General features: G+C 43.1%; 1 protein-coding gene across 3 annotated transcripts in view; it reads right to left on the reverse strand.

The window, feature by feature from the left end:
- cnsta (consortin, connexin sorting protein a) overlaps positions 1–26118 on the reverse strand; it is a 95744-nt gene that overhangs the window by 45076 nt on the left and 24550 nt on the right. The window contains exons 2-6 of one of the 3 annotated variants that reach the window (XM_068045409.1): positions 11422–11490; positions 10391–10856; positions 7972–8171; positions 5800–5830; positions 4933–5019 (exon numbers count right to left, since the gene is read on the reverse strand). In XM_068045409.1, coding sequence (XP_067901510.1) covers positions 4933–5019; positions 5800–5830; positions 7972–8171; positions 10391–10787 — 715 coding nt within the window. In that variant the 5' untranslated portion in view covers positions 10788–10856; positions 11422–11490. The remainder of the gene's footprint in view (positions 1–4932; positions 5020–5799; positions 5831–7971; positions 8172–10390; positions 10857–11421; positions 11491–26118) is intronic. The other 2 variants (XM_068045410.1, XM_068045407.1) reach the window with 2 other exon arrangements.

Consider the following 26118-nt stretch of genomic DNA (forward strand, 5'->3'; position numbering starts at 1 on the left):
ACTGAACTGGAGTCCGAGCTGCAGACATTGCGACACATCAGGGAGGGGGAAAGTTACCTGGACATTTTGTACCAGGAGGCGGTCACACCCCTTAGGATAGGGCCTTCTGATTTGGTCAGTGGTCAGGGACAGGAGGGTGTGGATGCAGCTGAGCCAGGTAAGGGGACCTCTGCCTTTGCAATTGTCCAACAGGCTTGAGGTTCTTTCAGCTTACTTGGAAGAGAGTGGGGACTGCAGGGTGGATGAGCAACCTGACCACAGCACAGGAAGCCATTCAAGTGGAGGGAGAAAAAAGGAATGTAGTGGTAGTAGGGCCAGGGGGATTGACACTGTTCTCTGCAGCAAAGAGTGAGAGTCCAGCCGACTGTGTTGTCTGTCCAGTGCCAGGGTTCGGGACATCTGCTAGGGCTGGAGAGGAACTTACAGTAAGAGGGGGAGGATCCAGTCGCTGTGGTCAATGTAGGTACCAGAACATAGGCACGTCAAGAAAAGAGGTTCTGCATAGTCAGTATGAGGAACTAGGCACAAACTAAGAAGCAGAACCTCAAAAGGTAATAATCTCAGCATTATTATCTGAGCCACGTGCAAATTAGCATAGGGCAAAAAAGATTAGAGGAATTAATGCATGACTCGAAGACTGGTGTGGTGGAAGTGGGTTCCGGTTCGTGGGGCACCGACACCAGTACTGGAGAAAATGGTGGCTGTACCATTGGGAAGGTCTACACCTTAACCGTGCTGGGGCCGGTGTTCTGGCAAGCCACATTGCTTGGGAAGTGGAGAGGGTTTTAAACTGAATAGTGGTGTCAAGGGATCAAATTTGGGAAGATATGATAAATCAAGCAGTAGAGACAAGGGAAGAGAGAAAGGTATTAATATGGGAAATGATAAACAGACTGTGACAGGAAGGGACAGAGCGTACAAATCTAAGACTAAATCAACAGATAAGGATTGAGGGTACAAAGATAATAAAAGGACACAACTAAAGATTCGGTATCTGAATGCACATAGCATTCGAAACAAAACAGATGAACTGAGAGCGCAAATAGAAATAAATAAGAATGATCTGATAGCCATTACAGAGACATGGTTGCAGGGTGATATAGATTGGGTCCTGAATATTGAAGGGTACAGGGCATTTAGAAAGGACAGGAAGCTAAGAAAAAGGTGGAGAGGTAGCTCTGTTAATTAATGATGCTATTAGTGCAATAGAGAAGGATGACCTAAGTTCAGGAGACGAGGATGTAGCAGTCGTTTGGGCAGAGATGAGAAATCATAAAGACAAGAAGTCATTTGTGGGAATGGTGTACAGGCCACCTAACATTAACCACACTGCAGGATGGGGTATAAAGGAAGAAATAAGGGCAGCTTGTCAGAAAGGTACAGCGATAATTATGGGAGATTTTAACCTACATATGACTGAAAAAATCAGATGGGCAGAGGTAGCCTAGATGAGGAATACATAGAATGCTTTCGGGATAATTTTTTGGAACAATACATTCTGGAGCCAACCAGAGAGCAGGCTATACTAGACCTGGTACTATGCAACGAGATAGGACTAATTAATGACCTCATAGTTAAGGAGCCCCAAGGTAGCAGCATTCATATGATTGAATTTAACATTCAGTCTGAGGGAAGAGAAGAGTGAGTCCAAAACTAGTATTTTAAACTTAAATAAGGGCAATTATGAGGGCATGAAAGCAGAGCTAGTTAAAGTGAACAGGCAAATCAGGTTAAGGGATAGTCAACAGAGATGCAGTGGCAGACATTTAAGGGGATATTTCAGAATACAAAATACATTTCAACGAGAAAGAAAAATTCCAAGGGGGGGGGGGGGGGGGACCTGCCATCCGTGGTTAAAAAACAGTTAAAGACAGTATCAAACTTAAAGAAAAAGCCGAAAATTGCGAAAAGATGGGAGGTAAGTCAGAAGATTGGACAGAATATAAAAAAACAGCAAAGAATGACTAAAAGATTGATAAGGAAGGTAAAATTAGAGTACAAGAGAAAGCTAGCTAGAAATATAAAGACAGATAGTAAGAGTTTCTATAGATATTTTTAAAAAATGTCAACAAAGTGAGCGTTGGTCCTATAGAAACTGAGTTTGGGGAATTAATAAGGGATAATAAGGAGATGACAGATGAATTGAACAAATATTTTGCATCAGTCTTCACTATTGAGGATACAAGTAACAACCCAGTATTAGCTCTAAGTCAGGAAATGGAAGATAGGGAGGAACTCAAGAAAATTACAAACACCAGGGAAGTGGTACTGAATAAATTGTTGGAGCTACAGGCTGACAAGTCCCTGGATCCTGATGGACCTCATCCTCGGGTGTTAAAAGAAGTGGCTAGTGAGATAGTTGATGAGTTAGTTTTAATTTTCCAAAATTCCCTAGATTCGGGGAAGGTTCCATTAGATTGGAAAATAATGAATGTAACTCCTTTATTCAAAAAGGGAGACAGAAAGCAGGAAACTACAGGCCAGTTAGCGTAACATCTGTCATAGGGAAAATGTTAGAAGCTATTAAAAACATTAGAGCAGAACATTTAGAAAAATTCAAGGTAATCAGGCAGAGTCAACATGGTTTTGTGAAGGGGAAATCATGTTTAACCAATTTATTGAAATACTTTGAAGGAGTTACATGTGTTGTGGATAAAAGGGAAGCGGTGGATGTATTGTACTTAGATTTCCAGAAGGCATTTGATAAGGTGCCACATCAAAGGTTATTGCAGAAAATAAAAGCTCATGGTGTAGGGGGTAACATATTGGCATGGATAGAAGATCGGCTAGCTAACAGGAAACAGAGCAGGCATTATTGAGTCATTTTCTGGTTGGCAAGAGGTAACAAGTGGTGTGCCAGAAGGATCTGTGCTGGGACCTCAACTTTTTACAATTCATATAGATGACTTAGATGAAGGGACCGAAGGTATGGTCGCTAAATTTGCTGATGACACAAAGATAGGTAGGAAAGTAACTTGTGAAGAGGACATAAGGGGGCTACAAAGGTTACGTGAGTGGGCAAAGACCTGCCAAATGGAATATAATGTGGGAAAGTGGGAAATTGTCCACTTTGGCAGGAAGAATAAAAATGCATATTATCTAAATGGTGAGAGATTGCAGAGCTCGGAGATGCAGAGGGAACTGGGTGTCCTGGTGCATGAATTGGACAAGGTTAGTATGCAGGTACAGCACATAATTAGGAAAGCTAATAGAATGTTATTGTTTATCACGAGGGGAATTGAATACAAAAGTAGGGAGGTTATGCTTCAGCTACACAGGGCATCTGGAGTACTTCGTACAGTACTGGTCCCCTTATTTAAGGAAGGATGTAAATGCATTGGAGGCAGTACAGAGAAGGTTTACTAGACTAATACCTGGAATGGGCGGGCTGTCTTATGAGTTAAGATTGGACAGGCTAGGCTTGTATCCGCTGGAGTTTAGAAGAGTAAGAGGCAACTTGATTGAAACATATTAGATCCTGAGGGGTCTTGACAGGGTGAATGTGGAAAGGATGTTTCCCCTTGTGGGAGAATCTAGAATTAGGGGTCACTGTTTAAAAATAAGGGGTCACCCATTTAAGACAGAGATGAGGAGAAATTGTTTCTCTCAGAGGGTCGCGAGTCTTTGAAATTCTCTTCCTCAAAAGGTGGTGGAAGCAGAGTCTTGGAATATTTTAAAGGCAGAAGTAGATAGATTCTTGATAAGCAAGGGGGTGGAAGTTTAGGTGGAAACATGGAGTAATCAGTTCAGCCATGAACTTATTGAATGGCGGAGCAGGCTTGAAGGGCCGAGTGGCCCACTGCTGCTCCTAATTCGTATGTTCTTTACTATCTTATATTTCTGGCCCCTAGTTTTGGTCTCCCCCACAAGTGGAAACATGTTCTCTATGGCTCTTCTCTGTTCTGGCAGGTCACAGACTTGAAATGTTAACTGTTTCTCTCTCTCCACAGATGCTGCCTGACCTGAGTATTTTTAGCATTCTCTGTTTTTATTTCAGATGTCCAGCATCTCCAGTATTTTACTTTTATCTCCTATCAAATCCTTACACAAGCTTCAAGACCTCAATCAGGTCACATTTCAGCCTTCTCTTCGCTAGGAGAGCACTCTGGCATGTTCAATCTTTCCTGATATGTATAACCTCTATGTTGTGATCTCATCCTTGGAATTTTTAAAAATCCTTTTCTAGTCCTTCTCTATCCTTTCTAGAAGATGACCAGAATTGTGCATAGTGTGGTCTAAACCAAGGTTCGATACAAGTGAAAATTAACTTCTCCATTATTTCATAGAATCATACAATGAGATAGCACAGGAGTCTGCCGTTCAGCTCATCAAGGCTGTGCCGGCTCTTCAAAAGGGTTATATAACTGGTCCCACTCCCCTGCTCTTTGCCCATAGCCCAGCAAATTTTTCCTGCAGTAGCTCTTTTGTAGTACACCTCAGCAGACTTAACAACTTACAGTCCAAGTGAGAGTATTTAACCAAATAGGTCCATGCTAACAGTTCTCAGGTCAAAACTGGAGGGGAATTTATTACACACAGGTAAGACAAGTTTCCTGAAAATTACACTCTAAACTATTTGAACATTCTTCCCACTTAAAGCCCAGTTCTTCGCCCTTACCTCCACTTTAGTTCATAAAAAGCAAAGTGGTTACAACAATACTCCCAGATATACAGTGGGGAAGGCGACAAAAGATTCTTTTAGCTACAGCTTTATCAACGTTCATTTGAGTTGCATTAAGTAAAAGAAAATAAGATTTTAAAAAATAAAACTGTAAACATACAAGAAAAACTAAATAGTTGCTGTGTTTAACCTAACTTAAGCCTAAATTTAAAAACACTGAATGTTCAGTGAATTGTAGCTGGCAGATTTTTGGACCACAAACAAAGTTCTTTAATGATGGTGCTCATTATGGATATATATTCCGTACATACCCCAGTGCTCCTGAATAGCAGCAAGATTTGCCAGTAATTTTTCATGATACAGCTTTTCCAACTGAATAAATTGAATTGCTTTCTCATCTAGGCGTAGGGTAAAGGAAAATCACTTATTGCTCATATATCAAACTAACTGCAAATTGTTGCTAACTCATAGTCATGTTGTCCGTGGTGGTAGAAATTACAGAGGAGAGAGGTGCTGTTGAACTCGAGTTACTGCAGTGCATCCTGTCGGCCATAAATACTGCAGCCAGAGTGTGTTGGTGATGGAATAGACAAATATGGAGTCCCGTGGTAGGGGCCCAAATTAAGCAAACTGCCTTGCCCTAGCGAGCGTTGAGCTTCTTGAGTGCTGTTGCAGCTATTCATCCATCCATCGCTGTGAGTCTTTAGGTGATGTAGAGGCTGCAACGGGTCAAGAGGCGAGCCACAAATCACACAGTACCTAGCCTTTGCTTTCCTCATAGCCGGGATGTTGATATGGCTGGTCCAGTTCAGCTTCAGTGCAGCCCAGAATGCTGATCGTGGGAACTCACAGCCACAGGAACTTTGAGAGAAACTTTGCAGGCCTGTTCCTTTCAGGTAAACTTGGGTTTCAAATGGCCTCACAACCATAGGTTGGGGAGAGGAAAACTAATTTGAGTTCCCACGACTGATCATTATGTAGTGACCCTTGTTGAAAGTCTATTTATAAAGTCATTGAATGCAGACAGGATAGGGTTCACCTGTGATGGCCCCCTTTGGTGTCCTGTTCAGAATCTAGATTTGTACAAATAGCCACTTGGATTAGGTATCAGGGCAACTGAAACCAATGTAATTGCGCAAGGAGGCATGAACTATTTAAAAATGAAAATGAAAGGATACATTCTTTTTCATCAAAATAAATTTCTGCAATCTGAAAATGAGAAAATGATAATCAATAATTGCCACATTTATTGCACTGTAAACAGTTATGATAGAACACAACATGCAACTGGATTATAAAACGTTATACGCTATGAACTTGCTTTGAAGCCACTTCACATACTTATTGCAGAAAATTAAAAAGATTAAACAGATTGAAACTTTTTTTTTTACAAGAGGTACACATCTAAACAAAAACAAATCTGCAACAAAAAAATCAAAAAACAATGAGGATTGGTCTGTTTATTGATTTTTACTATCCACTATTTAGTCAGTTTCTACTCAGTCATTAACAAGTTGGCTGTTATTAAGTTATCACAATTAACACAGTATAAAATAGCATTTCAATTATCCTGACAAACAAGTAGACAAGCTAAAATAGCCAATTTAACCCTCTGTTATTGCCAAAAGTAAATGAGCAAACAAATCTGTTATTTGTTAAGGCCTGGTTGATTAATTTTTATTTAAGGTTCAGTATATTCCTCAAAGAAATTTAAAATAACTAGCTAACTCACTCAGTTGACATAAATTCAACAATGGAGCAGATAAACTCTTCAGTCGATATCTGTTCAACTTGTACTTGGCTACAACTGTTACATGAGCTGGTACAGTGTTGCCTTTAGTGAGAAAAGACTGTTCAGGAGAGCAAGCTCCAGAGACTAAGCACCCATGTGGCCAATAACTTGCTAACAGTTTATTAAACTGTGCCTCATTGACAATGCAAGTTGTTGTAAGCAGAATTGTCACCCATTATCCTTCTTTACATCCTCTATCCACTGTCTGCTGGATCACTCAATTTCCTACTAACGCATTACTACGTCCTACTACTAATTATTCACTGCTTTACTTCAAATTCTTTCGGCTCTTCAAAGTCAGTTCACAATAAAACAAACAAGTTCTATTTTATATAGGGCCTTAATGTAAAAAAAGATCCCAAGGCTCTTTACAAAAGTGTAATTAGACAAAAACTGTCACAGAACCAAAGGGGAAGATATTAAGAGGGGTGATAAAAAACTTGGTCCAAGAGGAAGGTTTTAATGAAGATCTTAATGGTGGAAGAGAGGTGTGTAGTTTAGGGAGGCTGGTACTGTAGAAGAAAAAAAACTCATTTATATAGCATCTAAACCTCAGAACATCCTACATTTCTTCACAGTCAATTGGCTTTTTTTGAGATGCAGTCGCTTAGTGGACAAATGCAGCAGCCAATCTGCACACAGGGAGGTCCCATAAAGGTAATTAACTAATTAAACTGTTTCTGGTGTCTTTGCTTGAAGAAATACTCACTCTCAGACTGGAAAAATTCCCTGCGCTGATTCAAATAGTTCTGTGGGATCTTGTGTTCACTTGAACAGCTAACATCTCACCCGGAAAATGGCAATTTCAATATTCATTAGAGTCAGCCTGAATTCAGCAATCCCGGTAGTGGGCTTGAACATACAATCTTTGGATGCAGAGGTAAGAATACTCCGGAGACAATCTGACAATATGGGGGTATCAGTTTTTTTTGACATGCATAAGATTTGCTGCAACCAAACTTCTAAAATTTCCTTTCGTAAAATGCCCACAACCAGGGGGATGTCAATCAGGTATGCATAATACTTCACCAGCTATGTGGGAATACCGAACCAAAAATATGACCCTCCTTGAAATGGGAGCGATGGACCCTGAGGCTGCTGGGGTTAGGGAAGCATTTGTGACTATATCTTTTTCACCTCCATTTCTTCCACTCCTCTTCTTCCTCCATTCCCTCAGAACCTGCTACAACACATACAGGTGACTGAGGAACTCGGAACCACAGCTGACAATTAATAAGAATCCTGGGAAGGAACTCAACTCAAATTGGGCAAAAAATAAGTGAGGCAGAGTTTATTTTTCGTAGACAGCACTCAAATTCATGGAGAAGGGTCTTGCATTGTTTAAATTCATACTTTTTTCATGAACAAGGATTATTTTGAATCAAAACTACTCCTCCCGACTTGCCTTTCACTTCAGAAAAACTAAAGCAACTTTATAATTTACTGAAATGATTTGCTTACATAGCCCATAGGAGAATAGGTTTATTTAAAATCCACTCTTCCTTTCACTCATGCTACATTTGGATGAAACAGGGGGAAAAAGTCACAACTGTTGTACCTGATGAAGATAGTGTGGCAGGCTACTAGAATCGTTTAACTCTGTTACTCTCTGGATGCAGTTGAGCAGAGTCTGAAGAAGTCCTTTCCTATCGACTTGCTGACAGTTTACTTCTGACTCAGAACTTGTGTCATATAAAGCAGTGCTCAGTGACTTGGATAAAAATTCTGAAGAATCTTCTGTGGCTTCCACTGAGGTCCCTGTAAACCCACAAGAAGTCTACTTATAATAAATTATATAATTGAAATAAATGAACACGCAACAGCTCAGAACATTATGAAGAAAAACAGCACCCATTAAAAATTATGCCCAACTGCATGGTACATTGCATTAACACACATTTCACCTTTGGGACTACAGCTCAGGTTCTGGTGAAAAAAAGTAAAAGGATGGCACCTGTGAGAGGCTGAACCAGACGATTCACAAACTTGGTGTTGTATCTGACCCAGAGATGAACTTCCGACCCCACATCTGTACTATCACTCAGACTGCCCATTGCCACCTCTAACATCACCCAACTCCACCCCTGCATCAGCTCATTTCCTGCTGAAACCCTTATCCGCTCCTTTGTTAGCTCTAGATTTGACTATTTCAATGCACTCTTGGCCGGCCTTCCATCTTCCACCCGCCGTAAATTTTACCTCATCCAAAATTCTACTGCCATAGCTTAGCTCACAGCAAGTCCCCTTCAAACATCACCCCTGTTCTTGCAGACTTACATTGGCTCCCAGTTGATTAATGCCTCAATTTTAAAATTCTCACCCTTGTTTGCAGGGCCTCGCTTCTCCTTACCTCTGTCACCTCCTCTGGCCCTACAACCCTCCAAGATAACTGTGCTCCTCCAATTCTGGCCTACTGCACATCCTCAATTTTAATCTTTACACCACTGGCTGCCAGAGGCCCAAGCTCTGAACCACTCCAACTCTTTCCTCTTATAAAATGATTTTCAGAGTCTACCTCTGGCAAATCTTTTGATAATCTGCCCTAATATCACTATGTGGCTCAGGCAAATTTTATTAATACTCCTGTGAAGCACCTTGGGACGTTTTATTACATCAAAAGCACTACATAAAAGAGAAACACCACACACTTATTATATTCGTTTCTTCAAACAATTCTTTCCCCCACATGAAGTAATCAGTGTACTGTTTTCTTCCCCTTCCTGGGTTATGGTTCCATGTGGCTGACCATGAAGTATCGCACACAAGTACCCAAACTTTATCCAGGGGAAAAGACATCGAGTGTCAACAGGTTATTTGACTGCTGAGAACATCACAGCTCAGCAAGAACCTGTACTTAGCTCACATTCACACTCTGGACAGAAATCAAGAGCAGGATTCCGAGTCAATTTCCCCTTCATTAATTCAGAGATGCAGAACCCAACTGTAGCCGAGACCAATTAATATAAAAAAGACGGACAGATTTGCATTTATCTAGCACCTTTCATGACCTCAGCGCATCGCTAACTGACTTAGAACGAATGAAGTATTTCTGAACTGAAGTCACAGTTGTAATTAAGAAATGCGGGAGCCAATTTGCACACAGCAATCTCCCACAACAGCAATGTAATAATGACCAAATAATCTGTTTTTTTTTAAAGTGATGTTGTTTGAGGGATAAATATTGGCCAGGACATTGGGGATAACACCTTGCTCCTCTTTGAAATAGTGCCACGGGAGCTTTTATTTCCACCAGAAAGGGAATATGGGGCCTCGATTTAATGTCTCATCCAAAAGACAGCACGTCTAACAGTGCAGCACTCCCTCAGCACTGCACTGGGTGCCAGCCTTGATTTTTTTTTTTTGCTGAAGTCCTGGAGTGGGACTTGAACCCACAACCTGCTGAATCACAAACTTCTGTGCTATCAAATATAGCACAAGTTATGGATTAAACTTGGGATCTTTTGGTCTGAGTAATTCAGGTACACATTGCCTTAAATAGCTAGGTCACCAGGCAAGCTTTATGCTAAAAGTGAAGAATGTAATTTGTTGTATATAGTGATTTAATTATTTGAAATACTGTTTAATATTGGAGGAGTAAGGTGACAGGGGCAGGGGGGCTGGTGGGGAAGAGCTCCAGATTGCAGTTAAATGACCCATGTTGGTAGAGTGGTTAAGGTCAGAATGGAATTAGAGATGACGTGGCCTGCTGTTCAACCAGTTATGGAAGCTCACTGTTTTAGATTTAAACATGATAAATGTCAACATGATAAAAGGTTGACAGCTGAAGTTCGAACTATACCTCCACAAAAGTTTCCATCTTTTGGAGGGGTAAGAACTGGGAGGTACAAATGGCAAGTAAATTTATTAGAACACAAAAACATACTGAACCAATATTTTTTCAAGTTTGTTATATGCTTTTAGGTTTCAAGTGTGTTTTTGCTGGTTTGGGCAGCGAAAGATCCTAACTGAAAATTTACCAGAAGAGGTGATTTTCAATTTTCTTTCCATTTCTGGTTCCCAATTCTTAACTGGTTTTATTCCCAATGGCAGTTCAGCACTCAGGTTATCAATGCTGTTTGAAACCTCAGCTTCATCATCACAAACGGCCTCCATACAATCACTTTGCATGATCTCAAAGCCAGTTTTGTCATGGTCCTCTTTATTGTTATTGGTTAAATCTTGCTTGATCCAGTCAAATCCTCCCATTCTGTCATTACTGCATGGTGACATCTGTACCTCACGAATCCGATTTTCATTTTCATCTGAAATTAATGGGGAAAGTTTAGTGGCTGCACTGGCCTTTTCCACACTCTCCTTACAGCCACTTTTCTTTGTTGTATCAAATTCAGTCGTAAGTGATCCTCCTTCATCCATGAGAACCTTCGACTACAGCCCAGGCTGGGACCATCAATTTTCTTCAGTTTTTAAAAAAATATAGTATGCCTGTTAAAATAAAATGAAAAATCAATCGAGTAAAAGAATTATTAATATGGCCCTGATCTGAAATTCAAGAGTTGTAACTACAGATTTTTTTCCCCAAGATATGGCCAAGATTCTGGCATGCGGTTCAGGTAAACTACAGCACTGCAATTTGATTTACAAATCACAAAGAACTGCCTTTTAAATCTTCACACGGATCTCATTTAATACTGCCATACAGGATCCTATCATTTTATGTCATCCAAAAGCAGCATTTAACTAGTAAATCTACAGCATGTTTTTTGTTTTCATATCCAAAGGACACTAACAGGATTTTGTAGAAAATCACAACAGCTTCATAGACACTTCATATAACACAGGCACTTCTGTGCTCTAAGAATATTTTAAGGTAGCAACAGACTACAAATCCAATTGTCCCTTGCATTGTAATAAGTCTATTGGCAACAGCTTCTCAATATACAAGTCACTTGTTAGAATTATGCCCTCAACTTGAACTATCAAATCATATTTGAATATTGTAGCCACAGGAAAAGATAAAACTTATGCTGAAGTTGATACAATTTCTTACATGGCGTGTTTCTGTACGCGAAAATACAGTGGCTTTTCGGTTGATTGAACTGTAAATTCAGAGATGAACCTAAGAAGTATGCAAGAAATCAAAGAAAAAAACCATTTTTAAAACACTGAAAATGGTAGCTCGAGTACCAATTCTTTTAAATTCCTCCAGAATTACCATTGCCAAAATTTACTAATTATTTACTTACTGTTCTGGAAAATTTCTAAAATGACTACACCATTTAACAACTAAGATCATCAGCTTCCAACCTGTGTCCAGGTCACCAACAATGCAGTTCAAAATGGAATGGCAACTTACCGAATTTGCCTCCACCTTGTGGGAAGCACATGGGGCTGCATTTTAAGAGTCCGCTGCCGAAGTAGGCGGCGGACGCAAAAAAAATGCGCCCCGCCCACATAGGCACCGCGTCATGGAAATTGCAGTAGCTCATTTGCATGGCGATCACATGGAGGCGGAGGGCAAGCCATCACAGACAATGGCGTCCAGCGCTAATGCACAGACGTAATTTTTAAAGGGCTAGGTCAGTTCAATGACCAAAAAAAATTTAAATTATCATTAAATTCATTTTCTCTCCCCCACAGCATTTCAAAACATTCCTGCCCTTTCCCACCCTCCCCCTAGAATTTGTTTAAGAATTTGACCTACCCCACCACCACCATCCCCCCCACAAAGTTCGGCACCTTTGCCCTTTACCCCTTCCCATCACCTACGTCTCGACCAATCCGCAGCGAAGTGACACCACTCCTGCACAGAGAAACAATCCTCCTCCCCACTCTCTACAGGCATCATGCCACATGTCCCCTAATGGGGATTCAAAGGCATGGCATTGTCGGCCGCCCAAATGAAGATTGGTGCGGCAATCAAGGAGGCGACGGGTCCATCATTAAATCAGCTATGTAAATTAGTTTACATATTTAAATGGGGATCTCATCACCGTGCGGCGTGACGGCTGCCAGGAGGCCTTGATGCCGCCGAGATTGGCATGGGGCCTGTCGCTGTCGGTGGCAGGCCTCCGCCACACCGAACTTCATTACCTTCCCGCCAATGTTCCTGATGGCGGAGGGGCTTTAAAATCCAGCCCATGGTCTCTGTTTGATACCAAATTTGGACATGGCAACAAGGATTAATAATCTGACTTCAGGAATTGTGGAATTATTCATTTTCCTTTCACGCTGTGGCATGTAGCAGCATTAAGCAAACATATTTTGTGATGGAAGGCTGTTTCTAATGGGGTTCTGCAGGGCTCAGTACCAGGTCTTCTTATTTATTATTAAGAGGAAGTCATAGCAGGGCACTTAGAAAATCTCAATGTAATCAGGCAGAGTCAACATGGTTTTATGAAAGGAAAATCATGTTCAAGCAATTTATTGGAGTTCTTTGAGGAAGAAACATACAACATCTATAAAGAAGAACCTGTGGATATGCTATACTTAGATTTACAGAAGGCATTTGACGGTGCCACATCAAAGGTTACTAAGCAAAATAAGGGTAACGTATTAGCATAGATAGAGGATTGGTTAGCTCAAAGGGAAACAAAGTAGGCATAAATGGGTCATTTTAGGGTTGGCAAGATGGGACGTTTGCAGTACCACTAGGATCAGTACTGGGACCGCAACTATTTACATTAAAGACTTGGATGAAGGGACGGAATGTATGGTTGCTAAATTTGCTAATGACACAAAGATATGTAGGAACATAAGTTGTGAAGAGGTCATAAGGAGTCTGCAACGGGATACAGATAGGTTAAGTGAGTGGGCAAAAATTTGGCAAATGGAGTATAATGTGGGAAAATGTGAACTTATCCACTTTGGCAGGAACAACAGTAAAACAGCATATAATTTAAATGGAGAGAGATTGCAGAACTCTGAGGTACAGAGGGATCTGGGTGTCCTGGTACATCAATCACAAAAGGTTGGTATGCAGATACAGCAAGTTATTAGGAAGGCAAATAGAATGTAGTCATTTATTGCAAGGAAAATGGAATTTTAAAGTAGGGATGTTTTGCTACAGTTGCATAGGGTATTGTTGAGACCACATCTGGAGTATGGTGTACAGTTTTGTTCTTCTTATTTAAGAAAGGATATAAATGCATTAGAAGCAATTCAGAGAAGGTTCACTCGACTGATACCTGGAATGGGATGTTACCTTATGAAGAAAGGTTGCAGAGGTTGGGTCTGTATCCACTGGAGTTCAGAAGAATGAGGGGTGATTTTATTGAAACATTTAAGCTCCTGAGGGGACTGGACAGGGTGGATGCTAAAAGGATGTTTCTTCTTGTGGGAGAGACTAGAACTAGGGGACGCAGTTTAATGATAAGGGGTCGCCCATTTCAGATGGAGATGAGGAGAAAGTTTTTTCTCAGAGGGTCGTGAGTCTTTGGAACACTCTTCCCCAGTGAACAGTGGAGGCAGGGTCATTGAATATTTTTAAAGCAGAGGTAGATAAATTCTCGACTAACAAGGGAGTCAAAGGGTAATAAGGGCAAGCGGGAAAGTGAAGTTGAGGCCACAATCAGATCAGCCACGATCTTATTAAATGGCGCAGCAGGCTCAAAGGGGCCAAATAGCCTATTCCTGCTCTTTAATTTGTAGGTTCGTATGTCTTTTAGTGGTATATTTCAAAGATGTAGACTTAAATGTAGGGGGCATGATTAAGAAGTTTGCAGATAGTACAAAAATTGGTTGTGGGGTTGATAATGAGGAAGAAAGCTGTAGATTGCAGGAAGATAGCAATCGACTGACAGGTGGGCAGAACAGTAGCAAATGGAATTTAATCTGGAGAAGTGTGAAGTAATGCACTTACTAAAGGAACAGAGTACAAGAGTAGGGAGGTTACGCTGGAACTGTATAAAACACAGTTGAGGTATAGAAAATGAGGGGCCTGGACAGAGTGGATAGAAGGACCTAATTCTCTTAGCAGACAGATCAATAACCATGGGGAATAGATTTAATTAAGTGGCAGAAGGAGTAGAGGGGACTTGAAGAGAAACTTTTTCACCCAGAGGGTGGTGGGGATCTGGAACTCACTGCCTGAAGGAGTGGTAGAGACAGAAATCCTCATCACATTTAAAAAAAATACTTGGATATGCACTTGGCTACAGACCAAGTGATGCAAAGTAAGATTAGGCTCGACAGATTTTTCTCAGCTGGCACAGACATGATGGGCTGAATGGCCTCCTCTGTGCTGTAAATTTTCGACATTTCGATATGGCACGACGATGACTTTTACAATTTTAAACTGAAAAAGACAAAATAACTACTAACAAAACATTCCCATGGAGTTCTTTTTCTTTTAAATTTAATAATTAGTCACTAGAATTATGATTAACTTGAATGTTTGCACACTGAGTGTAGGTAACTAGCATGGAAGTAAACCAAGCTGAAGACATCAGTTCATAACATTGTCTACTCCCAGCAATTTCAGCTGTGAACGTTAACTGGATTCTCAAGCTCAGTAACTTCCCCCAAGGACCCATTTAAGAATTCCATATGCCCATTCACGTCCTTTTTTTAAAAAAAAAGTTCCAAATAATGTACTACTTTTATTATCTTTGTCTTAGTAGCACTTGTTTCTTGGTTTGGAGAAGTTATTGAGTTTTAATTAGTTTAATTCTGTAACTGTCATAGTCATAACGGCACAGAAGGCCATTCTGCCCATCAAGTCCATGCCTGCTCTCTGCAGCACAATCCAGCTTATGACAGTTGACCAAACCATTCTCCTCCAAAGCCTCTACCCTGTTGTCCAGCTGGGTGTGTCTGCACTCAGCTGGTTCCATTCTTAACTATTTTTAAAAATTCGTTCACGGGATGTGGCCATCACTGGCTAGGTCAGTATTTATTGCCCATCCCTAATTGCCCTTGAGAAGGTAGCGGTGAGCAGCCTTCTTGAACCGCTGCAGTCATTCTGGTTTGGGTACACCCACAGTGCTGTTAGGAAGGGAGTTCCAGGATTTTGACCCAGCGACAGTGAAGGAATAGCATTATAATTCCAAGTCAGGATGGTGTGTGACTTGGAGGGGAACTTGCAGGTGCTGGTGTTCCCATGCGTCTGCTGTCCTTGCTCTTCGAGGTGCAAGAGGTCGCGGGTTTGAAAGGTGCTGTCGAAGGAGCCTTGGGGAGTTGCTGCAGTGCATCTTGTAGATGGTACACACTGCTGCCACTGTGAGTCAGTGGTCGAGGAAGTGAAAGTTCAAGGTGGTGGATGTGGTGATCAAGCAGGCTGCTTTGTCCTTGATGGTGCTGAGCTTCGCAAGTGCTGTTGGAGCCGCACTCATTCAGACAAGCGGAGAGTATTCCATCACACTCCCGATTTGTACCTTGTAGATGGTGGACAGGCTTTGGTAGGTTACTCACCACAGAATTCCCAGCCTCTTATAGCCACAATATTTATGTGGATGTTCCAGTTCAGTTTCTGGTTACTAGTAACCCCCAGGATGTTGATAGTGGGGGATTCAGTGATTGTAATGCCACTGAATGTCAAGAGGAGATGGTTAGATTCTCTCTTGTTTGAGATAGTCGTTGTCTGGCATGAATGTTATTTGCCACTCATCATCCCAAGCCTGGATGTTGTCCAGGTCTTGCTGCATATGGACATGGGCTGCTTCATTATCTGAGGAGTTGTGAATGGTGCTGCACACTGTGCAATCAACAAACATCCCCACTTCTGACCTTAGGATGGAGGTAAGGTCATTGATGAAGCAGCTGAAGATGGTTGGGCCTAGGACACTACCCTGAGAAACTCCTGCAGTGATTTTCTGGGACTGAGATGATTGGCCTCAAACAACCACAACCATCTTCCTTTGTGCTAGGTATAACTCCAGCCAGTGGAGAGTATTGTCCCCAATTCCCATTGACTTCAGTTCTGCGAGGGCTCCTTGATGCCATACTTGGTCAAATGCTGCCTTGATGTCAAGGGCAATCACTCTCACCTCACCTCTGGAGTTCAGCTCTTTTGTGCATGTTTGGATCAAGGCTGTAATGAGGTCAGGAGCTGAGTGACCCTAGCAGAACCCAAACTGAGTGTCAGTGAGTAATTTATTGCTGAGCAAGTGCTGCTTGATAGCACTGTCGATGACCCCTTCCATCGCTTTGTTGATGATTGGAAGTAGACTGGTAAGATGACAATTGGGCGGGTACACGTCTTCAGTACTACTGCCGGAATGTTGTCGGGCCTTTGCAATATCCAGTGCCTTCAGCCGTTGCTTGATATCACATGGAGTGAATCAGATTGGCTGAAGACTGGTATCCGTGATGCTGGGGACCTCAGGAGGAGACCGAAATGGATCATCCACTCAGCACTTCTGGCTGAAGATGGACGCAAATGCTTCAGCCTTGCCTTCTGCACTGATGTGCTGGGCTCCCTCATCATTGAGGATGGGAGGTTTGTGGAGCCTCCTCCTCATGTCAGTTGTTTAATTGTCCACCGCCATTCACATTTGCAACCCTGATAACTGGAACTACACATCAAAGTTATATGTTGACTATGAAGCACTTTGGGATGTCCAGAGGACATGGAAGGAGTTATATAAATCCAAATTCATTGATTATTTAATAAATTTGTTTTATCACAACAAAACTTAAATCCCATTGTTCAAGTTCTAATTTAGTTACATTTTTATAGTTAACATACACTGTTCACCCTGTTCAACAAGCACCTGTCATCATGTCGCAACAAGTCAGCCTTTCTTCTGTCAAATATCCTTTGACAAGGTTGCAGATCAATACAAATCTATTTGCATATCCTAAAAGGAGTAACCCACATCTCACTGTTCTAAAAATCTACGCACGAAGGTGAGTTTGTTTGCCTTTTCCAATCCTAATTTAAATAATGTAACTGAATGGCCTAACAGCTGATACAGCACAAATTCTGCTGCAATTGGAAATGTCCAACTGCTTGAAACAAAAAATGATCAGCAGTATTCTCAATTTTGTTTTCAAAGGCAATGATTGAAATATATCTAATAAAAATGAGAGATTTTTATTCTGACAATATGCAGATTGTGACGAAAAGCACACCTTCCAAAAATGAGACATTAATTTCGTGATATGGAACATTATTTTTGACCTGTTACTGGATTTGAAATAACTTGTTTAAAAAAACCACAACATTGGCTGAAAATAAGGCTGCACATTTGCATTTGAAAAGACAGTTGCCCGAAGAGGACAATGGGGATGCCTTCCTGATTCAATTAGCCAGATGGGTTTTGATCAAGAGACATTGAATATTTAAGAGCCAGCATTCCATCACTCCTCCCCATTGAGAGTGTCTGCTCAGCTTGAAGGCATCCACAAAACCTCGCAGGCAAAAAGAGTTGTCCAGCACCGAATGTTGCAGACTGGCACATTCCAAGGTCCAGGACTACATGCCGAGGGACGCACTAAAGCTTGGGGCAGCCGCAGCAAAGGCTCAATGGGGAAAGACCACTGTGTAAGGTCCCCCCACCAAGCTGAACGGAGGGGCTGGACCTATGGGAAACCCCTCAAACTGTATCGGGAAAATTTCTGTCTCCTGTATAATGTAAAAATGTATCTGGCACGACAATTGTGAAATGGAAGGGTTGTGAGGCAACTCATGATTGTATAGAAGGAAACTGATCACCTTTGCAGTGTTTGTATTTTTTGACTTGATGCTGTTTTAAACTGTTTGGGAATGTTTTTTTTTAAACAGATTTTTGTGAATAAAGTATATTTTGGAAATTTAAAGGAACCTCACAGGCGAGGCTGCTCTAAATAAGGAGCTAGTCACATGACTAACCTGCTGGCAACCTGCGGGTTGTTTGAATTGTGCCACAAAGAAAGGAAGAGACTGGTTTTTGAAGACCAAAGAGAAGCCAGGCCCCTCTCTCTCTCATGCAAAGTTCCAAGGACCCACAGAAGTAACTTAAGCCTCAAGACAGAAGACCAGCGAAACAAGTTTGAAAGTGTGCACTGGGCCCCAACGACAACTGCAAGACTTGACTTTACATCAGAGAGTTTACATCAAATCCAAAGCCTGTAACTGAACTCCAGCTATTGCTTCAAACCTTCCCCCTTTGATTCTTCTTTACTGTCTCTATTTGTGTGCGTGCTCATCGCATATGCATACTTGCGTGGTCGCGTCGTTTATTTCTAGTAATTTTAACTGAATTAGCGTTTTAAGGTTAATAAACTTACACCTTTCTTGATTAAATCTGAGAAAACCTGTCTGGTTGATTTTTTTGCCATTACAATTAGAGACGCCAAATTCATTGCAGGCAGCCGCAAACCTGAAGAGTGTCTGCAGAGACTCATCGACAGGTTTGCGGCTGCCTGCAATGAATTTGGCCTAACCATCAGCCTCAAGAAAACGATCATGGGACAGGACGTCAGAAATGCCCCATCTATCAATATCGGCGACCACACTCTCGAAGTGGTTCAAGAGTTCACCTACCTAGGCTCAACTATCAGCAGTAACCTGTCTCTCGATGCAGAATTAAACAAGCGCATGGGAAAGGCTTCCTCTGCTATGTCCAGACTGGCCAAGAGAGTGTGGGAAAATGGCACACTGACACAGAACACAAAAGTCCAAGTGTATCAAGCCTGTGTCCTCAGTACCTTGCTCTACGGCAGCGAGGCCTGAACAACGTATGTCAGCCAAGAGCGACGTCTCAATTCATTCCATCTTCGCTGCCTCCGGAGAATCCTTGGCATCAGGTGGCAGGACCGTACTACCAACACAGAAGTCCTCGAGGCGGCCAACATCCCCAGCATATACACACTACTGAGTCAGCGGCGCTTGAGATGGCTTGGCCATGTGAGCCGCATGGAAGATGGCAGGATCCCCAAGGACACATTATACTGCGAGCTCGTCACTGGTACCAGACCCACCGGCCGTTCATGGCTCCACTTTAAAGACGTCTGCAAACCCGACATGAAATCCTGTGACATTGATCACAAGTTGTGGGAGTCAGTTGCCAGCGATCGCCAGAGCTGGTGGGCAGCCATAAAGGCGGGGCTAAAGCGTGGCGAGCCGAAGTGACTTAGCAGTTGGCAGGAAAAAAAGACAAAAGCGCAAGGAGAGAGCCAACTGCTTAACAGCCCCGACAACCAATTTTATCCGCAGCACCTGTGGAAGAGCCTGTCACTCTAGAATTGGCCTTTATAGCCACTCCAGGCGCTGCTGCATAAACCACTGACCACCTCCAGGCGCTTACCCATTGTCTCTCGAGACAAAGAGGCCAAAGAAGAAGAACAATTAGAGAGCAGCGAGCAAGGACTCACTGAGAGGGAAGCTAAAACATGGTGTTTTAAAAACTAAACCCCATTACAGCCGAACCAGAAAAAGGCCAAGAGGGAACCCCTAAACCCCTTTTTCACCTGGTTGTAACAGAAATTTGGGGGCCAGCATCCTGGATTGGACCCACAGACAAACAAGAAATTGGAAGTGGGAAGTCAAATTGATCCCAGTCAAAAAGAGAAAAGATTTTAATTCCAGGTTTTATTGTGGTTGTGTTTGCTAGAATACCAACATGTCTGCGACTGAAGCCAGTAACTAAGCAATGTGGGATCACTGTCCATGCCAAGGCTAGGAAGTCCGAACTCCTAAGACTAGTGACCAATTTTCCCTCGAGCCTGAAGAATCAGAAACAGGGTTAGCAATAGACTTAGATAGGGTATTGCTAGCAAAAGGTACAATTGGAAGAGAGGAAACTTGAATTAGAAGACAGGAAAAGAGAGAGGGAGAGACAGGAGAAAGGAAAAAAGGGGAGAGAGAAAGAATGAATCTTCCAGAAGGAAGGTGAGGAAAGAGAACTGATGAGGCTTGAGTTAGCTAGGGGGCGACACAGTAACCCCAGTGAAAGCATGGCCAATATGGAGAATAGTAATTCGGGGCTGTGCACAGAATTCTTAAAAATTTTCCCAATTGATTCCAAAATTCAATGAGGGAAATGTGGAAGCATTTTTTGTACCTTTTGAAAAACTTGCAAGGCACTTAAAGTAGCCAGCTGAGAGCTTACTTTGCAACAGAAGAGTCCAACTAACAGAAAAAGCCCATGAGGTTTATGCCCTGCTGCCAGATGCGAGCTCATCATATTATGAACTGACAAAAAATGCTATCCTCAGCGCACATGAGCTACTCCAGAATCCTACCGCCGGATGTTACAAACCCTCAAGAAGCAAGTTGATCAAACCTACTTGGAGTTTGAGAGAAATAAGCAGCTGGCTTTTGACCAGTGGTTGAGGGCTCTTAAAGTGCAGCCCAGCTATGAAAACCTCAGATAGGTAATTCTGCTAGAGGAATTTAAAAACTCTCTCCCACTCTCCATAAAGACCCATGTAGAGGAACAAAAAGTTCATAGAGCAAGGCAAGCCGGAGTTCTGGCTGATCACTTTGCTCTAATATACAAGTTGATTCCCCAGGGGAAAACCTTTCCTATTCACCCCCACAAATCCAAAAAGGACAAAGGGTGGGAAGGTGATTGGAGCCCAGGCAGTCCTGGGAGAGAAAGAAAAGCAGGAAACACAGGGGGCCCTCCTCCAGCCAAAAAGGAAGGTGATATAAGTAGGAATGAGACCCAGAGACCGATGTGCTTCCATTGTCATAAAGCAGGACATCTAAGAGCTGACTGCTGGAAACTACGGGGAAAGCCAGCAAGGTTAATCAGGGCACGACTGCCCAGTGAAGGAGAAGGGACCCTGATGAACAGCACAGCTGAACAAGGCCAGAAAACATACTGCTGTGGGTGCAGGAAATTTTAATTGGACCCCTGAAGGTTATCAGGATTTTGTGTCTAAAGGGAGAGCAAACCCATACCCCAAGTGGGGCAAGCAAGCCCATAGTAATCCTCAGGGACACAGGGGACACCAGATCCCTTTTACTGGCAAAAGGCCTGACCTTTCCTCCAGAGAGTGCAGTAAATACCAGAATAGTGGTGAATGGTATTGGAGGGCAGTGTACGCCCGTACCTTTACACGGGGTGCATTTGGAGTGCGACCTAGTTTTGGGACCGGTGACCGTAGGGATTGTCCCTAGTTTGCCTGTGGACGGGGTTGACCTGCTCCTAGGTAATGATCTGGTGGGGGCGAAGGTCGTAGCTTCCCCAGTAGTGATCAAGAGACTGCAGGAGGTCAGAAAGACAGGGCAGTGGCAGGCGACAGTCCCCCACAGTTCCCCTGAATGCGTCGTGAAACGGGCCATGACCAAACCAGCTCCTCCAGAGGAGACTGAATTGGTACTGCAGGCAGATGACTATGAGGTCTGTCTGTCTGAGACTCTCTTTGGAAAGTTAGAGGACCCAGGGAATGAACCTTCCCTAGCTGAGGCTCAGCGAGCTGACCCAGTACAGAGAGTTAGCGCAGGCTGCCCAATTTGAAACTGAAGCAGAGGGAGTCCCTGACTGCTATTATTTAAAGAATGAGGTATTGAAGAGGAAGTGGAGGTCTCCTCACAGACTTAAGGGCAAAGAGTGGGCAGTGGTTCACCAGTTAGTGGTGCCGCAGAGGTACCGGAGAGAAATATTAAGAATGGCCCATGAGATTACAATGGCTGTACATGTCAGTTTACTGAAAACCAAAGCCTGCATAAGTCAGCAGTTTGACTGGTCAAAACTCGACAAAGATGTGGTGGAGAACTGTAGGTGTTGCCACATGTGCCAGATTTAGGGGAAACCCGAACCTACAGTGAAAGTTGCACCCCCAAGTCCTGCACCGGCATTTGGAGGACCCTCCAGAAGAGGGCTGGTGAATTGTAAGGGGCCCCTGCTGAGAAAAGGGGACAGACAGGCACAGGGCTGACAAAAGGTTAGAGGGGAACAGGGAAACAGGGACAAAGAGGACATGTTAAAGGAGATCCAAGAGGATTCCCAAATGGAAACCCGTCTGGTTATCCAACCACTAAATGTTGGAAAAATTAGACCCCACATCCTCCTATGTAAATGCAGACACCAGAAGCACCCCACCAGAGTTGCTAACAGCATTTATAGAAACCTGCAGAGACAAAGAGAGTCCTCAAGGAGGCAGAGAAACTGAGGGTGATGCCTCACCTAGGCAAAGTGTCGCATGGGAGTGCAGTAGAATCTGGACAAATGCCTGCAAGCAGGAATGTCCCAGAGGACGAAGGGAAGACTAGCTAGGAATCCACCCCCATAGTCAGTAGAAAAGGGAACCAACCATACCCTAAGGTGAAAAGCCCTTGCATGTTTCATCAAAGTATTGAAAGAGAGATCAGAGTAGATCCACCCACTGCCAACTCTCATGAGCAGAACTCCAAACCAGGGCTAACTAGATCTAATTCTAACAGGACTTGACAGGGTAGATGCAGGAAGGATGTTCTCAGTGGGGGAATCCAAAACCAGGGGTCATAGTCTAAGGATACAGGGTAAACCTTTCAAGACTGAGATCAGGAGAAATTTCTCCACCCAGAGAGCAGTGAGCCTTTGGAATTCGTTACTACAGAAAGTAGTTGAGGGCAAAACACTATGTTTTCAAGAAGGAGTTACATAGAGCTCTTGGGTCTAACGGGATCAACAGGTATGGGGAGAAAGCGGGAACAGGTTTCTCAGTTGGATGACCAGCCATGATGATAATGAATGGCGGAGCAGGCTCGAAGGGCCGAATGGCCAACTCCTGCTCCTATATTCCATGTTTCTATCTAACCCTCCCCCTGCAGACCTCAACAGGAACAAAGGCACCCTCGGTAGTCATAGAAATGTGCAAACCTCCCCAAAAATCACATGTTTATTGGGATGTCCATTCCCAATGTATTGCAGGCTGATAGAGAAGAAACTTCAAACCCCTTTGGGCAACACTTAACTATCTCAAACCCACCTCAGGGAAAAGGGACAGTTTAAAGCAGCATTGCTACAAAGGAAAGACAGGCTGTAACAATTTTTAGGATTTCTGAATGAGAATCAGAGAAATGCATGTATTTTCTCTTCTTGCTAACGTATAATGAAATGCTCTAATATTGCATTTCATTCTGCTGGATGTGGAGGTGTGACAAAGCGACACCTGCCAAAAATGAGACATATTAATTTCGTCATATGGATTATTTTTAACCTGCTACTGGACTTGATAGAATTTGTTTAAAAAGACCACAACAGTGGCTGAAAATATGGCTGCACATTTGCATTTGAAAAGACAGTTGCCTGAAGGACAATGGGAATGCCTTCCTGATTCAATTAGCCAGATGGATTTTGATCAAGAGATATTGAGTATTTAACAGCCAGCATTCCACCACTCCTCCCCACTGAGAGTGTCTAAACTTGAAGGAATCCACAAAATCTAGCAGACGAGGCTGCTCTAAACAAGGAACTTGTCACATGAGTAACCTTGCTGGCAACCTGGGGGTTGTTTGAATTGTGCCACACAGAAAGGAAGAGACTGGTTTTTGAAGACCAAAGAGAAGCATGGCCTCTCTCTCTCTCATGCAAAGTTCCAAGGATCCACAGAAGTAACAAGCCTCAAAACAGAAGACCAGCGAAACAAGTTTGAAAGTATGCAGAGGGCCCCAATGAGAACTGCAAGACTTGACTTTACATCAAACCCAAAGCCTGTAACTGAACTCCAGCTATTGTTTCAAACCTTCCCCCTTTGATTCTCTCTCCTTTTCTGTCTCTATTTGCTTGCGTGTTTATCGCGCATGCATGCTAGTGTGGTTGCGTCACTTTTTTCTAGCAGTTTTAACTGAATTAGAGTTTTAATGTTAATAAACTTGCACCTTCCTTGCTTAGATCTGAGAAAACCTGTCTGGTTGATTTTTTTGCCATTACAATTAGCCATTACACTGGTCCGCGGTGACTGCAACAACTACCGTGGAATCTCCCTGCTCAGCATAGTGGGGAAAGTCTTTGCTCGAGTCGCTCTGAACAGGCTCCAGAAGCTGGCCGAGCGCGTCTACACTGAGGCACAGTGTGGCTTTCGTGCAGAGAGATCGACCATTGACATGCTGTTCTCCCTTCGTCAGATACAGGAGAAATGCCACGAACAACAGATGCCCCTCTACATTGCTTTCATTGATCTCACCAAAGCCTTTGACCTCGTCAGCAGACGTGGTCTCTTCAGACTACTAGAAAAGATCGGATGTCCACCAAAGCTACGAAGTATCATCACCTCATTCCATGACAATATGAAAGGCACAATTCAACATGGTGGCTCCTCATCAGAGCCCTTTCCTATCCTGAGTGGTGTGAAACAGGGCTGTGTTCTCGCACCCACACTTTTTGCGATTTTCTTCTCCCTGCTGCTTTCACATGCGTTCAAATCCTCTGAAGGAATTTTCCTCCACACAAGATCAGGGGGCAGGTTGTTCAACCTTGCCCGTCTAAGAGCGAAGTCCAAAGTACGGAAAGTCCTCATCAGAGAACTCCTCTTTGCCGATGATGCTGCTTTAACATCTCACACTGAAGAGTGCCTGCAGAGTCTCATCGACAGGTTTGCGTCTGCCTGCAATGAATTTGGCCTAACCATCAGCCTCAAGAAAACGAACATCATGGGGCAGGACGTCAGAAATGCTCCATCCATCAATATTGGCGACCACGCTCTGGAAGTGGTTCAAGAGTTCACCTACCTAGGCTCAACTATCACCAGTAACCTGTCTCTAGATGCAGAAATCAACAAGCGCATGGGTAAGGCTTCCACTGCTATGTCCAGACTGGCCAAGAGAGTGTGGGAAAATGGCGCACTGACACGGAACACAAAAGTCCGAGTGTATCAGGCCTGTGTCCTCAGTACCTTGCTCTACGGCAGCGAGGCCTGGACAACGTATGCCAGCCAAGAGCGACGTCTCAATTCATTCCATCTTCGCTGCCTTCGGAGAATACTTGGCATCGGGTGGCAGGACTATATCTCCAACACAGAAGTCCTTGAAGCGGCCAACACCCCCAGCTTATACACACTACTGAGTCAGCGGCGCTTGAGATGGCTTGGCCACGTGAGCCGCATGGAAGATGGCAGGATCCCCAAAGACACATTGTACAGCGAGCTCGCCACTGGTATCAGACCCACCGGCCGTCCATGTCTCCGCTTTAAAGACGTCTGCAAACGCGACATGAAATCGTGTGACATTGATCACAAGTCGTGGGAGTCAGTTGCCAGCATTCGCCAGAGCTGGCAGGCAGCCATAAAGACAGGGCTAAATTGTGGCGAGTCGAAGAGACTTAGTAGTTGGCAGGAAAAAAGACAGAGGCGCAAGGGGAGAGCCAACTGTGCAACAGCCCCGACAAACAAATTTCTCTGCAGCACCTGTGGAAGAGCCTGTCACTCCAGAATTGGCCTTTATAGCCACTCCAGGCACTGCTTCACAAACCACTGACCACCTCCAGGCGCGTATCCATTGTCTCTCGAGATAAGGAGGCCCAAAAGAAAGAATTACAAAAAAATGATCGCAACTCCTTTTCATGATCATCTTGATGTTAGTAATCCAAGATTTCCTCCCTTTCAATAATTAGTATTGGTTTTTATTACCTGCATTCTACAACAAAAAAGTTTCACGTATTGGTTGATTTTGTAACAAATACCAGGAGACTGCTAAAAAAAAACAATGAAAACTTCAGGAAGTTGTGCTCTGCCTGTGTTTATGTGTCTGAACTCTTCAGAAGATCATGTTTAACTAAGCTACAATACCTTCATCACAGGTGTGGGATGCAAGCAAACAAAACACAAGGCAAAGGAAACCTGATTAAGAAAGCATCCAAATTTGTATCACAAGAACATCTCTAAAGCTATTTTTCTT

The sequence above is a fragment of the Heterodontus francisci genome, chromosome 13 (assembly GCF_036365525.1).
Source record: "Heterodontus francisci isolate sHetFra1 chromosome 13, sHetFra1.hap1, whole genome shotgun sequence".
Taxonomy (NCBI): Eukaryota; Metazoa; Chordata; class Chondrichthyes; order Heterodontiformes; family Heterodontidae; genus Heterodontus; species Heterodontus francisci.